Consider the following 18,405-nt stretch of genomic DNA (forward strand, 5'->3'; position numbering starts at 1 on the left):
GAATCTCCTTTTAAGTGCTGTATCCTCATTCTAGCTGGAATTCAACGTTGTCAGATCACTGCAATATAGTGAAAAACATCATAAATATTCATTGAATGCCAGTGGCAGAGAAGGAAATACTTTCTTATTCTAATACCACTTTCATTTGAGACAGATGAAATAAAAGGCTTCTCATTAGTTATTTTGGGACATTTAATACACTATAGGAATGCCATACACTTGGCCAATTAGCATAGATGATTGATGACAAGCATAAAAAAAATAGAAGTAACTGATTTTTAAGGGCAGCTGTGAATACAAGGTTTGCCACTATTGTACAGAGCAATGCAGTTTGTCAAAGTATTAAAAAGAAATTTAGTCCCATTCAATTCAGTGTGAGTATGTTGACCGAGATAAGGAAAAGGTTATGATACTGGAGATAGCCAGAGAAAATAATGGAATCTGTCATTTGTCTTCCTTCAGGCTGTTTAGATATTATTGCTGTCTTTCTTCATGTACTCCTCTCCAAGAAGCCAAGTGCCTGATGCCGGAATGCTTTAATTATGGAGGTGTCAGCGTGAGCTTCAACAACTTGTGCTTATTTAGAACTTGTAGAGTTAGATCTTTTCTAGGAAAATGAAGAATACTGCACCTTTAAACAACGGTTTCTTTGTTTTCCAGTGAGTTCTCTTCCAAGTATAACTCTTGCTAGACCTTGAAGGTCTGATCTCCCAAACAGGGCTGAAGAAGGCAGCCAAATCGATAAGATAATAGTTTCTATACTGACATGGACCCCGGAGGCTTTTGAGTATGAGGCAACCTTCTCTTTCCCTGGGAACACAAAAATGGGCAAGACAAGGGCTGGGCCATTGGACTTGCCTTCAAAGATCTTACCCTAAAAATCAGTTCAGTATCCTCTGCTGAACAGAGTTTCAGGACTTCCTTCAGCAGGAGCTGAAGTGCCTCCAGCACTGGTCCCAGCGGATTTGCACTGGCATCAGCTTGCTCGGTTGCTAGAGCACACTGCTGAGGCTCGAACAGCAATTCAGCCCAGCTCACCATGATTCAGGGCTATGGGGCTGGGGTACTGAGTAATGTTGAGACATCACTTTGGGGGAAAGGAAACCTCACCTTGTATTCAAATGAGTGCAGTCCTTCCTGAATTGAAGTTAGGGAAATTAGTGTGCATTTGTATATTTTAGTCTCTAAAGAGTGCAGTTATGAGTCAATCAAAAATTATCTGTTCTTTTGAGTGATATTCTGCCACCGTCAGCCTTCTGATACACACACAAATTTTTTTTAAAAAATTTAAATAGCTGAATATTTTCAGTATTTCAAAAACATAGAAAATAGGGTTTACATTTTCAAAAGAAAACATTTAACATTTTCCTTTCAAATAAAATATTTTTAAAATCTGAAAAATTATTTTAAGTCCTTTTTCCATGTGAGAAAATTCTGTGGGGTTTTTTTCCTGTTTTCCAGCATTTTTTGTACAGCTTTTAAAATTTATTCTTTTTCCTTTTTTATACAACTAAGTAAAAGTAAGGGATATACTGATTTCAAAGTCTTAAATTTCTGATATCTATTTAATTTCTTAAGTATTAAATAACTGAAGTGTGTTGTTCTGCCAGATTATCAGAGAACAGCCTTAGTCACTCGATTGGCAAGTGACAAGGTACAAACTTTCAATACACAACTTAATTAATAAGGCCAACATGTAGACGTCATTTAAACTACATGTTAGTAAAATGTACTAAGTCAAACCTAAGACTAGAAGTTGAGGGTCTCTGTTCCTTGGACTATGCCCAGTACATAGGCAGCTCTACCTCATGGGCAAGCCTGTCTGAGTGGATGGGAAATGTAGCAGAGTATATCTCTCTGGTTTTCACGTAGTCGTTTGATGCAGGGTCACAAGAAAAATGAGTGAAAAAGGCAGCTAGAATATAGCTGTAGGAGAGGTGACCCCAGTCTGGACTGAAAGGGCTAGGAGAGGGGACATCAATACCAGCTCTTGAACTTATATTATTAAATATATTCATTTATGCCTCACGCTAAGAGTAAGAGTCTTATTGATGCAACTTGATAACATGGATTTGAAAGGTGATCTTAAGATAGAGGACAATTAAAATACCATGTAGGAAGAACTGAAGGATCGTGAGGGTTTCAGTAAGAGACACTGGAGGAAATAAAGGTAGAAAATGCAAGGGTATGCACTGAGGCAACTGTATGCTTTAGACATACCAGAGGTATTTAAAGAGAATGTAGGTGTCCAAGCAGCCCAGAATGGTTCCTTCCCAGTCTCACTTTCAGGACGCTGAAATTCAATCCCTGACTCCATTCGGGAACATTGAGTTCCCTATACACTTTGTGCACGAGAGAGGCATTTCAGACTGGGCAGGTAAAAGACTACCCCCTGTATAATACCAATTTTTGTGGTGGAAAGATCACCCAGCTGTTTTTTTTTCCTCTCTCTATGGTGACTCAGAGAATACCTAGTATGCTGAGAGGAGAACTACTTGTTCTCTACATAAATATCAGCCAAAAAACATAGGGGGAAAAGCTGTTTAGTCCAAATCATACTGTGAGCCTAAAGGTAAGTATATGGCCAAAAATAAGTGGAACCTGAAAGCTAGAGGAAAACTTAAAATGACCAGAAGAATCAGGTTCAGAAGCAGTCTTCTGATGGGAATGATGGAAGTGAAAAACTCCCCATGCTGAGTTTTATAAGTCCAAGGGCTTAGATATGAATACAGCCCCTTGCAAATGCATTGATGGGTAGTAATTCCGTCTGATTTCCTCTGATTCTGCCTGTGCTCCTCTTGAAGCTAGAACTGAGAGCAGTACCTTAAAGATACATACAAATAATTTTTTTTTGTCCAAAAGCAGTTTAATTGTGTCTGAGCTGAGAAAGCAGATTCACTAGACCAAGCTTGGTACCCTGGGAATCTGATTGTCCTTCCAGACTCAAACCAATCATATTTTCCTAGGTAGATGTACCAGTTCACTTGTCTGAATTAGTCTGCACGACATGGTGTAGATATTGTATTGGGTATGAGAATGTTGGGGGGGGGGGGGGAGAGAGAGATGTCTAGCTCTTAGCTATTTCATGTCATTAATTGGCTTTCCACACTGCCTTGAGTTAGAAGAAAAGCAAAAAGAGGACCCACTCTACTAATAAATTGCATTTCTTATTTCTGCAAATTATCTAGTGTGACTTAAGGGGTGACAATGAAATATCATCTGTTGCCTTGTTTTCATCTCCATCATCATGTCCATAGGGAATCAAGAAGAATTTACAAATAATATCCTTTTTAAAAAAATACACTGTTTCTCTGTTAAGTGAGTGTGCATTCTAGATATGTCTCCATTTTTTAGTATGACATTGATTTTAAATTAATTTTAGGCAGAGAATGTATTTGAAACAACGAAGTAGTTCAAAAATATTTTTTAAAACATCCATCACAGTGGGAAGATGTTTAAATATCAGTAAGCCTTAACTTTAGTGTTCTGAAAATGTAGGAAAAGTGATCCCAAAGTAACACCATTACTCTAAGCATTGCTTTATGGAGTCTGAAGAGAGCTACACCTTTGAGAGCTCTGATATATGCCAGCTGGAAAGCTGTTATGCTGCGTAGGATCTAATGGTATATGACGCTGATCACTCACAACTCAGAAACTGAACTGAGCCTCTTCCAACGTCTTTGGATCTGACTGTTTTCCGAAGAACATGGAGACTGCTGTCTTTCCTCAGTAAAACTGCTACAAGGATATAAATGGAGAATTTTTAAAGTTTCAAAACTATGCCAATTATATCTCACTGATTCTCTGCAGGCTGTTGGCACAGGTTAGAACAGCCTGAAGGATTAAAATGGACAATGAAAAGGGCTGAATTTGATTTTATGAAGAATGTGTTGGTTAGACCTCCTTCCTGCCACTGCCAAACCTGTTCAAATCTCCCTGCCCAGCAACACTAATGGTCTTCTCTGAAGCTTTCGTCCAGAATTTGATGCTGATGAAAGCATCACCTGGAGGGATGCAGTGCTAAAGAAGTGGAAGAGGATGAAACATCTACTTCATTATCATCAAACATAACTGTCTTCATGAGTGCTTTCTGATATGGAAAGCAATATAGACAAAATCTGAAATTTTGAAGAAAAGTAATTCTAAGAGTCCTAGGATTAGAAATGGTTTAGCTTAGGCTTTTTAGCTTTATAGAAATAGCCGTCTTAAACATTATAGTAATTCTGACAGTTGTCAAGTGAAGCCAAAACTACAACTGGGCTAAAATAAAAGGCTGTTAAAAGCTCGCTGTAAATTTAGATGAACGAAGATTATTGTTGTTCCATTATGAAACAGAAAAGCGGCCCATTTCAGTGACAGTCACTGGGAAATAAATATTAGAAAGTTAATGTCCTGGACAGTTCCTGCCTTGAGCTGCCTTAAATGATTTGCCAAAGAAAGATTTAAAATCCTCTGGTCACTAGAAACATTTCATGAACATTGAATAAGAGGGTTTGAGTTCCTGTGTAGGAGCTCATACTAAGTAAAGAGAACTGAGAGAGTACTGAGAAAATCAGTGTTTGTGTTCTAGGCATGGATACCTATTCACTAAAACAATGGCCTTTTAGCTGCTTCCAAATACTCTTTCCTGATCAGCGGCAGTTCACACTTCTGCCTGCAGGGGAATTTTCAGATGTGGAGTAGCCGTATAACCCTGGTGTCCTGCTTTCAGTTGAGATAGCGTTCATTTTCTTTATAGTGGCTGGTATGGGGCTATGTTTTGGATTTGTGCTGAAAACAGTGTTGATAATACAGAGATGTTTTAGTTGTTGCTGCGCTAGTCAAGGACTTTTCAGCTTCCCGTGCTCTGCCAGGTGCAGAAGAAGCTGGGAGGGGACACAGCCAGGATAGTTGATCCAAACTGACCAAAGGGCTATTCCATACCACACAACGTGATGCTCAGTATATAAAGCTGGGGAAGAAGAAGGAAGGGGGGGACATTTGGAGTGATGGCGTTTGTCTTCCCAAGTCACCGTTATGAGTGCTGGAGCCCTGCTTTCCTGGAGATGGCTGAACACCTGCCTGCCCATGGGAAGTAGTGAATTAATTCCTTGCTTTGCTTTGCTTGTGTGCACAGCTTTTGCTTTCCCTATTAAACTGTTTTTATCTCAACCCTCAAGTTTTCTTACTTTTGCTCTTCCGATTCTCTCCCCCATCCCACCGAGGGGGAGTGAGTGAGCGGCTGCGTGGTGCTTGGTTGCCGGCTGGGGCTAAACCACGACACCTCGGAATGAGTCTGCTATCATAACCTTTTCTCTAGCCAGTAGCAAGAATCACCCAAGACTGACAGGTATTCATACTTAAAAAGAGATTGTTAAAGCTGTCTGGTCTGCATGCCTTGTTTTTCTTTTTCTTTCTCATTAAGGCAGTTTTGAATGAAAGTTGCTCACTTAGAATGATAGTAGTCGGAAGATACTGCGCTCAGCACTTACACCTGACTAATGCCAGCGTGCTCTACTCTGGATGCAAAGACCTTGCTAATAACATAGGCTGCCCCCTCATTAGAAAGAACATAGTAAACCAAGTCGTCTCCTGTGTCCAGCCAATGTGACAGAGCCTGGGCAGGAAGAGGTGCGCAGAGAGTAGGCAGTGGCTCTTGCGGTCCTTGGGGTCATCATCAGAACAAATGAAATACAGCCTCTGCAGTTGTGCTCTCTGCTGGGATTAATGTAGTTTAAAGAAAATGGCAGAAATTACTTCAGAACATCATCTGAAATTACACTGTTGAAGACATAGCACTGCTGCTTAGAGCGGTGTCCTTAAAAAGCTTTATGCCATCTCTTCTGATTCACTCTTACAAAAGCAGTGAAAAAAAAAAACCCGTGGTGGTGGAATGCAATGTGCCGTTACGCTGTTTCTACAGACACACAGAGCTAGAAACTGAAATCATGGGGGACTCAACCTCAAAAGAACAATTCTGAACATCACCTCAGCAGTTCATATTTACTTTTTCATACACGCTGAAAGGGCTTGAGTTCCTAGTGCCAGTGCTTCAGACTGTTTCCTCTTGCCACCCTGAAAGACAGGTTGTTTACATCAATGTTTTTACACACATCTGAAAGAGATTGAGTAAAGAGTAAAGGAATTCTTTTGCTCATGCTTCAGAGGCCAACCATAGATCAGGAAACTGGCTAAATATTAGTAGTCAGCACTCAGTTACATATATCATCAACCTTGAAAGCATTTGTTGCAAACAATTCCAGTGCCTGACATTTTGCTTCCAAAGTATTCAGAAAAACTTGCAAAATGTTTGGCAAGTATATATGTTTCATTTTAGTTTCTTTCCCGTCATGCTTTTAAACCTGAGACCACTAATGATGACCATATTTTATGCAGCCAACAAAGAGCTTACACGGGCGCTGGAAGAGATGGCTCACATAGAAGAAAAACTCTATCACTGGATAAAAATGATATAGCAAGAAAGAATGGCAAAAAAGAGCGTCTGACTGCTTTGCCTTGTGCTAACCATAAGCCTAGCTGTATGTGTAAAAGTACATGAAAGAGTGACAAAGCATAAAGGTTTCTTCTTTCTCCACCTGCCATGGCCAGCAAGTGCAATACTGTTTAATGCACGATTTCCTGGCTGGTACCCTTTTTTTCCCACCGTCACCTGCTTATGAATTGCTGGTACCTTGTCAGGAACATTATTCCCCTAGGTTTGCTTCTGTGTGTAAAACAGAGTGCTCAGGTGTTCACTAATGATACTTTTCCTTGCTGTGCTTAAAAAAATGCTATGATTGTGCTGTCTTATTTCAGCATAGCTGTGTAAAATCATGTGTATGCATCTAAATACTAATCTAATGGAATAGCTTAGTCTGGGCTTATCTCATGTCATTGTGCTGGCAACAGAACACTTTTGTGTGAAGACAGCTGATGACAGAGGATGGCACTGAGATGGAGGGAAGGAATTTCATCCAAAGAATTCTGTCCATTCCCCATCTGATTGCTGCACTTCCCTGAAAAAAGACATGAAGTTCTGCCCAAAATATGGGAAAGTTCAGATAGCAAAATATTAGTTAGAAGTAGAGGCACCCTTCTACACAGCAAGAGCATCCGTGTTTCAGTTATGGATAGCCTTCCTCAGGAAATAAATAAGAAAATTGAACAAAGAGTTTAGATAGTGAAGACAGGCAAAAAAAATTCCCCTCTCCTGTGAAGAAGAGACTGAATGCACTGAAAATCTTTATTTAGAAGGGAGTTAAGTGGCAGCATCATGAAATTATGATGGTAAGGCTTACAATACTTTGTATTTTCACATAATCCTAGATTTGGGATATATGTGAATGATAGGCACGTAAAGATGTGGTTATACTTGATCATCTTTTCCCAAAATTTGAAACTTACAGTGCTGGTCCTCATTTGCCATTCCTTCCAGCCCAGATGTGAAATACAACTCTGTCATTCCTATCATGTTATTAGGAGATGCACATTGTAACCAATTTTTTGAGGAAAGTTGTTTTTGGGAGATGCTTGTAATTCAACATGGTTCACACTAAAGGAACCAGGGATTTTTTTTTTTTTTTTTTTTTAATTTCTAGAAGCTCTATTACTTATTCTGTAGGCCTTTAAGGGAGGTGTGTCAAAGCAAAGAGCACAACTGGCCAATGCCACAGACTACTTGTATCAGCTGTTGTTAACAGAGACCTCCTCTTGGCAAATATGGGGCACCAAGCCCATCTTTTATACTAAAATTGCTGGATAATTTTGCCCAGAGCATTTTCTGCCCTGAAAAAAAAAAAAAAGGGAAAGGAAAAAAAGTGTCTTTTATATGTCTCTCTGCTGTATTCTTTATTTCCAAATGGCCTCTGATATGAACCTGTACATCTGCTTATCCCATACTTTGCTCATGTTGAAGCAGTTTCTGTAACCTATTTAAAAAATCATGAATGTTTCCTGAACTCTGAGATAAAGCTGATTTTCCATTTACCTTTCTGTCTACCAAGAGTTCACAGAAGTTACATAAGAATATATGAAGTGTCCCATGAGGTCAGTAGACTGGTTCACCTCCCAGTCCTCTGTTTCTGAACAAAACAGGTAAATAAGCAATCCCGACTCAATGTGAATTTCAGAAGTTGACTACCTGCTATGCAAAGGAACAACATGAAAAACATGACTGATTTTTCTGTTTTAGACCAATGTCCTAATAGTTTTGCTGAGTGCCTCCTAGTTCCAATATTATGGGATCTGATGAACACTGGCTCTTCATTTTTCTTTTCCATCTCTGTCATGATTACCAGAAATTTTTTTCTGGGCACTTCTGTTCCATCAACTTATCTTTCCTTCTTCCCTACTTTCTTTCTCCAAAATCCATGTTTTCACGGGTTTGGGAGAACCCATGGGTTTGGGAAACTTACTCATTTGCAAGTATATTTTTCAAGCATTATTCCTGTGGTGCAGACAGATATTTAATGCTTAGAAGTAAGCATGTTCATTTTTCTCCTGCTGTTTTATGCCTGCTGTGTCATAGCTAGAACACAAGTATCTGTTTAGATGAGAATGGTGGTATTGCTTCCTTTAGAAAATGTTAGCCAAGACCAGATTTTTAGCTCTGCTTCACACCTGCTCTTTGAGCTGCTCTACTGCTGCTGCTCTCCAGAAACCAGTGTTCAGTTACCCAAATCTTTTAGAAAATGTCATAAGAGAGAAAACAGGCAGGGGAAAAAAAATTCCCTTTGGATCATAAAATATTTCAAATTTAAATCTTCAGTCTTGAAAATTTTGGCAGAAACACCTTTTCTGAAAATAGTCTCAAGGCTTGAAAAGCAGCAGTCACTGGATCTGCTTTGATCAAATGTTCTAGAAACACTTTATCCGCGGCAGTCTAAGGATATAAAATCACGGTTTCAGGAGCATTGTTGATTTTATGGAGCATTTTAATTTTCATCACCCTCTGCCTTCTGTTCTCCTCTCACTGTTCCAAAGGTGACAACTACCTCTTTATCCCACAGGGGGTGACAACTTTATTGCTGTCTCCCTAGTATCCTCTCTTGCACTGTGCTTGCATCTTCTGTGCTCAGCTTTTTGTCTCTGGCTAATTGAGTGGTGTAACTAGGTTGAAACCAGAAGAGTTGGGCACAAGCTGCCCTCAGCTGGGTTTGCTGTTTTGTTTCAGAAGCGAGGTTAGACTTGCAGAGCTAAAAGCTTCTTGGGTTACTCTCAGCTATATCATTTGATAGACGAAATGATACTCCCTTTCTCTATAAACACTGCTGTCTTAGACGTGATGTTTGGAGGGTGGAAGAGGTTATGAATTACAGCACGTAGCTCTTCACTGCCTAGAAGTTGCAGAGCCAAGACCCACAGAATGCCAGCTTGCTGTTTTGTGCGTGTCAGGGAAGGCATGTCTGTAGCTAAGGAGCCTTGTATGAGTAAATCGAGTGTGTGTAACACGTGAGTAGTGGGCTGTGTGGATTGCATGATGACACAGAAAGGCTTCTGAAAGGAGCTGGGCCTAACAGAGGGTGTCTTGCACCCTCCCTCCTAGCTCTTTCTACTGGCACCTGCATCCTTCTAGGTCTCCTTTGTGCTGGCTCTGGTTCTGGCGCCGGAAAGCAATGCAGAAGCAACATCTCCCCCACTTGCCAAAACAATACAAAATAAAACAAAAAAAAAAATCACTGACTACATTTTGCTGGTTTAATAGGCCACTACAGCTCACATAGGGGCCTGATGAGTGCCACGCTACCACCAGGTAGGTGTAGGACTGTGCAGCTAGGAACAACATGGGAGGGCAATATCTGTCCTTTGGGTGTTAGCAAGCTCTTAGGGTTGCTGTCCTGTGATGCTTCACCCTCCGTGGATCCTATTTTATTGGCCTTAGTCCAACAAGGGCACTACAGGATTAGAAGTACACCTTGATTTCAGCAGATGTCACAGAACTTAAAGGGTCAGTTTTAATTATATACTCATTATTCTTTGACAATAATGCACTGTGTTTTAAATTAAAAATATAACTTCAATTTCCTTAGTTATCCCACTGCTTTTCAGGTATTTCTGCATGCATTTATTTAAACGGTTTACTTTATATTAAATACCTAACTCAAGAACCCCAAAAGTGACTGAGTTAATTCATTTTTGGAAAAAATACTGACAGTCACTTTTGGAACTGGTTTGACTGTGTAGGCTCAGGCATTTGAGGGAAAACCACTGGGGATAAACACTGTTATATGGGGAGATGAATTGCCTATAGGACAGAGTAGCCCAGATTCCTGGACAGTGAAGTGGAACTGAGGCAGAGCCCTGAAAGGTATTGGCCATTGGAAAAAGCTTGTAGGACACGAGTCCTGTGGCATTTAACTGTCTTGCATCCAGCTGCAATGTGTGTGTCAACATACTCATGATCTCTCCTCTGATGAAGGGGTATTTGTGTTATTAATTTAGCTTGCATATATAATTATGACAATTTAAATCAACAATAAGATACCAAGTATAAGCTGAATATATAATACAAATTTGAATAAGTAAAAAATTGTTCGGTGCCATGTGGGGAAAGACTGTTGGAGAAGGAAGCAAGCATGGTCTAAAGCAGACCTTTTTTGTAGGTATAGTACTGAAAATCATGGAAATAAATGCTAGTTATTTATTTCTATGTTCACTATATTTGAAACACTTTGCAGAAGAAAATACACAGTAAAAGAAATCATGGTCAAAGTGCAGACCTGGACCTCACTGAGAGAGCAGTTAAGAATGTTCTGAACTCTGGTTTTATTGACTGATGAAGAAAGCTAAAGACATGAATGAAAAAATGTGTTGGCTGTGGATTTCAGTGTGTGAGGAATGAAAGAATTCTAACTTTGGCATGTGCCTATGTCCAGAGCTGAATAATAATAGTCAGTGATAATGCAAAGAAACTTCTAATAAATACTAGTGCTCCATAGCTAGAAAAGAGCTTAACGACATGCTTATAATATAGCAAAGATAACTACTTTTTATTTACCAGGAAAAAAATAAAGTATAATAAACAGCTGCTTCCAAGTCTAGACAAATTATTAACTGCTATAAGGACAGGGGAAGTCCCATGTGTCTAAAATAAAGCTAATGTTGGCTAATATTTTGTGAATGCAAATGGATGATTGCTGTGGACTTTTTATTCTAACCACAAATAAAGGACTGATGGCTTACGAGAACACCAATTCAAGAAAAAAGGGGACAGCTGTACATCCAGGGAGGGTAGAGACTGTTTTTTAGCAATGAGATGAAACATGGTTATGCTGTATAAGAAAGTACATGTGAGCAGGACAAAAATCAATGTTAGGCTTGTAAAATAGAGGACATAGAAGATGACGGTACACAGAAGAAACACAGAGATGATGACCTTGTATGTGGCAATTGTGAGACCAACACTGTTGAAGTGTTTGGTCCAGTTCTGATTTTCATCATTTGAAAAGGACGTTAAAACACTGTCTTTTGGGGAAAAAAAAGCCAAACAATTACAGCAAAAACAGCTGGACTCAGCGATGTATCTAAAAAAAACCCCAAACAACAACAAAACCACAAAAGAACCTCAACATAAACTTCTATATTTATATTGTCCAACCCACCTAACTTGCAATGTGCAACTAACATTGTTTTCCTTTATGAGATGGTTGCACATTTAGGAAAAATGAGCAAGGTACACTTGTGTAATGCTAAATTATGAGTTATGCAGCTGCAATGGATCCCAAATATAGGTTATTGTGATACTGTGTACAGCAGTGGCTGTACATGCCAGCAGCAACATCTGGGGGTACCATGCTGTGCCAGACTGAGCTCCTTCAGCTTCTCTTCCACCCTCTGTTCACATCACTGTCTATTGGACTCCAAGCCACATACTTTCTATTTTCTTCCCGTCATCATTTCAAGGATAATTGCTGATGTGAAGGTGCCTGTCCACAGCTGAAAGTTGGGCAGATCAGTTATAGAATTGGTATTTACTCTAGCATCACTTTTGCAACTGGTGAAGAAAAAAAAAATTTGTAGATGGTAGATTGAAGAAAATAAAACTGGCACTAAGATACCAGTGTGGTTTCTATTGGTCTCCTTTGGGATGATCTGTGTGTAATGAAGAGGAAAGCTTTGCTGATAAACTATTTCAATGTATAGTAAAATATGTGGTTTGATCTAAGTGAAAGTAATTCACTTGTGTAGTTGATTTAAAGGAAAGAGATCATATTTTGCATCTCTCAAAGTAAAATTATTATTGACTAGGAAATATTGTTTGAATCTGAGAATCACGTTCTGAAGTATTGACAATATTGACATTACGTCTATTATTTTTCTTTAAAACAGTAGTTCTTATCTGTACAATCACTGATCCTTTTGCTAATAAGTGTCTAAATATGCCTATGCAATGTCACCAACACACTATGGAAGGTAAAAGAAGATTTTGTCTGTTGTTGTATTCACATGGATTGCATTAGATCTAGATTTTATGGTGGGTCACACTGTAACCTGCAGTCTGTACTGGCACATGTGCTGGAATATGCGGTGAGGTAAAAATAAAGGACAAAGTAGTACTAAGGTTTGCTTTTGTAACATCAGTGCTTAATGAGTGTATTAGGAATATCTATTATTCAAACATCCGCTACTTTAAATAAAGAAAAACACTGTTAGTAATTTATGAATCTCAAGTCTAAAGAAGATAACTCTCTAGCTAAATCTTATGGTATGTTGCCTTGGGGGCAAAGACATGACTTGATGTGAGCCATAGAACATCATCAGATTATAACTCACTTCTCATGCCATAAATCAGCACATCATTTCTACAAAACAGGTTTCTGAAACACTGGTTGGCATATTTCTTAATAGCATTGCCATAAGTTTATAAAATAAAATACTACAACATTTTATTATATATTTATTTCACTTTTTTACCCCACATGTAATTGTCTTACTTTTCATAATTGTGGTGAAAGCATAGAGCAATAGGTGACTCTTGTTAGTTTCCTTCCTATTCCTGTTTTAAGTTAATATTTGTAAACGTGAAATGAAGGTATCGCTATTTATACAATTCCTCAGTGTTGATGAGGAGCACTCCATTCTGCCACGCTGGCAGAACAAAATGCTGTAGCAGGAACATGATGTCCATGTTTGCTGTGGCTACCTAAAGGCCCAGTAAAAATCTAGGAGTGTTTCCTCACCCAGCACACAGGGATTTTAGAGTCATGAGGGGTTTAAGGTACTTGAGATGCTGTAGCTACTTGTCACATGTTATTATGAAGCAGCATGTTCCCAAGGAGCAAAGAACCAAGCGGTAACTGCAGCTGCGGTTGCAGTTTTGATGCCTGGGTAATAAATATGTACTGTCATCGTCATGGATTGCACTAGAGATTTCTGCTTTCGGGCTTCTTACTGATACGTTGTTTTATTGATTTTACCTTTGAAAACAGATTTATTCATTGGATTACACATGGAATAAATAGCAAATTTCAATGTCTCAAAATTCTTTTTTTCCTGTTAGTATCTGTATGTGTAACATACAGACTCTGTAGTTTGTGGCCAATACCCAAAACAATGTCAGAACTCATAAAATAGTATTTAGAAATTATTCTTTTAATAACCCATTTGACTTTTTAGCATTTTCCAGTAAGCTTTAATGAAAGGGAAACATTGCACCCATTTTTAAAAAGGGTAGAAAGAAGGACCCTGGGAACTACCGACCTGTCAGCCTCACCTCTGTGCCTGGGAAGATCATGGCACAGATCCTCCTAGAAGCTATGCTAAGGCACATGGAGGGCAGGGAGGTGATTCGAGACAGCCAGCACAGCTTCACCAAGGGCAGGTCCTGCCTGACCAACCTGGTGGCCTTCTATGCTAGAGTGACTACATCAGTGGACAAGAGAAGAGCAACGGATGTCATCTATCTGGACTTCTGTAAGGCCTTTGACACGGTCCCCCACAACATCCTTCTCTGTAAATTGGAGACATATGGATTTGATGGGTGGACTGTTCGGTGGTAGAGGAATTGGTTGGATGGGCGCACGCAGAGGGTAGTAGTCAATGGCTCAATGTCGAGATGGAGACTGGTGACAAGTGGTGTCCCTCAGGAGTCTGTACTGGGACCAGTACTGTTTAATATCTTCATCAATGACATAGACAGTGGGATCGAGTGCACCCTCAGCAAGTTTGCAGATGATACCAAGCTGAGTGGTGCGGTTGACACACCTGAGGGATGGGATGCCATCCAGAGGGACATGGACAAGCTGGAGAAGTGGGCCCATGTGAACCTGATGAGGTTCAACAAAGCCAAGTGCAAAGTCCTGCACCTGGGTTGGGGCAACCCCCAGTATCAATACAGGCTGGGGGATGAAGGGATGGAGAGCAGCCCTGCAGAAAAGGACTCGGTGGTACTGGTGGAAAAGCTGGACATGAACCGGCAGTGTGTGCTTGCAGCCCAGAAGGCCAACCATATCCTGGGCTGCATCAAAAGAAGCGTGGCCAGCAGCTCGAGGGAGGTGATTCTGCCCCTCTGCTCTGCTCTGGTGAGACCCCACCTAGAGTACTGTATCCAGCTCTGGAGCCCTCAGCACAGGAGAGACATGGACCTGTTGGAGCGGGTCCAGAAGAGGGCCACAAAAATGGTCAGAGGGCTGGAGCACCTCTCCTATGAGGACAGGCTGAGAGAGTTGGGGTTGTTCAGCCTGGAGAAGAGAAAGCTCCAGGGAGACCTTATAGCAGCCTTTCAGTACTTAAAGGGGGCTTATAAGAAAGATGGGAACAAACTTTTTAGTAGGGTCTGTAGTGATAGGACAAGGGGTAACAGTTTTAAACTAAAAGAAGGTAGATTCAGACTATGTATAAGGAATAAATTTTTTTATGATGAGGGTGGTGAAACACTGGCACAGGTTGCCCAGGGAGGTGGTAGATGCCCCATCCCTGGAAACATTCAAGGTCAGGTTGGACAGGGCTCTGAGCAATGGACAGCTCTGATGTCCCTGCTCATTGCAGGGGGGTTGGACTAGATGACCTTTAAAGGTCCCTTCCAACCCAAAGTATTCTATGAAAATAAAACACTGTGACTGAATATTTTTGCAGATAACAAGGACACTGTCACGTGACTTGTTCCATCACTCTTTCATCACCATCATCCATATCTTTATTTATCTACTGCTTAGATCAATATAAGCCACAAATCTTAGCAAAAGGAAGTTGATAAAAAAAAATACTTCTAAATCTATAACTCTGTTTATATGCAGTTTTTTAAATCCAAATTTTTACATTTATTCAGAACATTCAGACCTGATTTATGTTTTGTTGATAGTTTCAGAACATGTCAATGAGGATGTATGTATTTATCTTTAGTCAGCAGATGCATATGGTATATTTCTGTCCTACTGAATGATAAAAATGTGCGTGATCTTACAAGAAGCAATAATAATATTGGAAACCGGTTTCACTTGGAATCTAGAAAATTTTGTGAGCTGGTATATTATACTATCAATAGTAGATGACAATCATAGATGACTGTCATCATAGATGATAGTGATTCTTGCTGTATGTTTATCTATGAATAGCACTCTAGTAGACTACAACTTACAATTGTAATAAAAGAGTAAGAGGAGACAGAGTTAAAGTAAAATGCAGTAAACTTAAAATCAAATGAGAAAGTATTTTTTCCACACAGTGAAAAATTTAACTATAGAAATCTCGACACAGGTCACAGAACCAAGAATTTAGCAAGGTTAAGACTGGATTGATCATAGATATATATCTGCAATAAGTGATACTTGCATAGCATCTTTACAGATCTTTTCATTAATATTTTCTACTATTTTTTTACTTAAACCAAGTAGCCACTTAAACCAAGTAGCCAAATGCATTATGATTATGTTCAAACAAATAAAGGGATATTAAAAACTACTTCTCCAAACTAAAGGAGATCTGGATGAAGGCTGCTAAGGTGCACACATAAATCTGCCTGCTAATGTTTTATGTTCTCTCCTGGAGCTGTGTTAGCAGCTACTGGATGAAAGTTAGCTCAACTGGATTTCGGTAGGAGCAGCTCCTGTGCCCTTCTGCAGCTGTCGCCAGAATCTCTCCCATTACCAGTGTTCATTTCTTTTGCTCTCTTTTTGTCACAAATTGAGGCTTTTGGCTTTTAAGGCTTAGCACATGGTAGCTTGTATTTGTAGAAGGGTGTCTTCTGTTTATCAAAGGGAAATGGTGTTTTGTGGCTTTCAGGAAATGTGGAGTGAGTGTTCTGTACTACACATCTGTTGTACAGTTCCTTGCAGGGAGCTGATTTCAGTAATTCAGATAGTTGCCTTCAGTGCATCCTCTCAGTGACCAGAAAGGGTTATCCAAAAAGGGGCTGGCTTGTATGGAGAAATGTATTGTAGCCTTACATGCTTATCGTTTGGTTTCTCTTACCCTGATGTCTGCTAAAACTAAGATTAATGGAGGTGATAATAATAAACCAAACTGGGGATGCAGTAAAACAGCCATCTATATTGACAGCACTCAGCACTCCACTGCAGGTTCAAAATATTAAAAATACTTCTTAGCACAAATGAATGAAAACCTCTTCTTTCATACTCAATCATGAAATACCTGAAGTAAGGAAGAAATTTAACAAGAACTTTTCTTAATTTGAGTCAGAAAGATGGCATGAAAGATGGAAGTAATTTGCTAGAGATATGGGAGGAGGTTTCAGCATTACGTGACCATTATTTTGAAGAGTAACGATGTGTAGCACAACAAAGGGTAGTACTGACTTGAAGGCATTACATTTAAAAAGAATACTGGGACACGCGTGTTCACGTAGTACAAAACCAAGCCACAAAAGCTACAAATATCCATAATCATTGATGTAAGTAGATTAGAGAGCCATTTGGAGAACCATATGATGAATGAAATGGAGAACCATTTTCTTGTGTGATCTTTGATAGCTCTTACATGTCCTTGATAAAAAGTCACACAGTGAAAATCAGTTGTTTACATATCTGTCATCATCTGAGATTCAGTAAGTTACTGGCTTTATCGTACCTCCATTTCCATCCCTGAAAAGTGGGTGATAACGCTGGTCAACTTTCTAAGGCCATTTGAAACGTGTGGAAGAAAGCTTTAAGGAGGTGTTACTGAGTTATTTTAACTTTGGTTGAAACTGCTATCTTCAAAGTTTAAACCTTGCTTGGGTAATTTTAATAATGAATGGAAAATAATTGCAGTGCTAATGAAACTGTGAGAGATTTATAAAACTTTTAAGGTATTTATTTATTTTATTTAGGGTCAAGTTGTTTTCAGAAATGGAGAGAGGATGGGAACCATCAAATTTACGCAATTCCAAGGTAGGTTGCAAACAATTTAATTTTCATTATAATTATGTATGCAGTTTCAAACTTGTGTATCAGTTGCATTTGTTTCAGAATGTTTTAAATATGTACCACTATTTTGAAAAAAAATTGCTTGGAAGATGCAGCAAGGAACTTAGAAAGTTTTGTTACCTGTTTAAAATACTGTATTTTGAACCCTGCGTGTTCTGAGACATTCCCAGATATTTCCAAGAATTTTTCTACATGAAAATCCACATACTTATAGAAACTACTGATCTATAAAACTGTACTGGTCAGCTAAGCTTCTTAATACACTTCTTAATACAGTTGTTTCAGAAAACCGTATCTGAAGAGCAACTTAGGTTTTTTGCTGTTAAGCTCTTTCAAGTTACTGTTTGCACTCTCTGAAGACTCACTTTTGACATTCTGCAACTGCTTGCTAAAAGTCGCTTCAGGAGTCAGTCCCTCAGCGTGCAGAGGACATAAACTGCTGACCCCATCCCTTGGAGGCAACACACTCCACAATGCGACTCGCCAACCCTGCTGCCTTCTCTCAGCCTGAGCTGCTTCTGCAGGGAATGGTCTCAGCAGCAGAGACCACAAATGCAGCCGCGGGGATTTGTCAAGGGTCATTTGCAGCGGGAAGAGGTGCTTGCTTGTGAGAGTTTTCTGCAGAAATGGTGATTCACAGGAGACGTCATAGTTGTTTCTACAGTTTATAGAATGCAATTCATGGTTTTGTTCCTAGGCTGAGACTGAGATAATACCAGAGATGATTGAATTTGGATGGTCTCATGAGAGTAGTAGTGAGAAAGCAGGCAAATCCTTTTCAGACAATGCATGGGAAAGAAGCTTGCACTCCCTTTGTCTTCAGGAGATCACTTAAAACGTAATCCTGCTGGCCAGGTTACAAAGGCTCATTCTTTAAACAGAAATTGTCTGCTGTATGGGCATTATTATTAATGAACAGCAATGGACTTGAGGGGGATCTGTTACTCATTCTAATTTACTGAAGCAATCTTCGGGATTGCTCTTGCCTTCATAACTATAACTGATGGTATCAAGTCACGTTCCCTGAAGAATTTCTACCCACTAAAACTTTGCAGACATCATCTCA

General features: G+C 39.5%; 1 protein-coding gene across 1 annotated transcript in view; it reads left to right on the top strand.

Moving 5' to 3' along the window:
• The window catches only part of GABBR2 (gamma-aminobutyric acid type B receptor subunit 2), a 497,107-nt gene that overhangs the window by 270,055 nt on the left and 208,647 nt on the right, over positions 1 to 18,405 (top strand). Inside the window, exon 8 of the mRNA XM_075494175.1 lies at positions 17,243 to 17,303. Within this exon, the coding sequence (XP_075350290.1) occupies positions 17,243 to 17,303 (61 nt within the window). The remainder of the gene's footprint in view (positions 1 to 17,242; positions 17,304 to 18,405) is intronic.

This window comes from Mycteria americana, chromosome 2 (assembly GCF_035582795.1).
Source record: "Mycteria americana isolate JAX WOST 10 ecotype Jacksonville Zoo and Gardens chromosome 2, USCA_MyAme_1.0, whole genome shotgun sequence".
NCBI lineage: Eukaryota > Metazoa > Chordata > Aves > Ciconiiformes > Ciconiidae > Mycteria > Mycteria americana.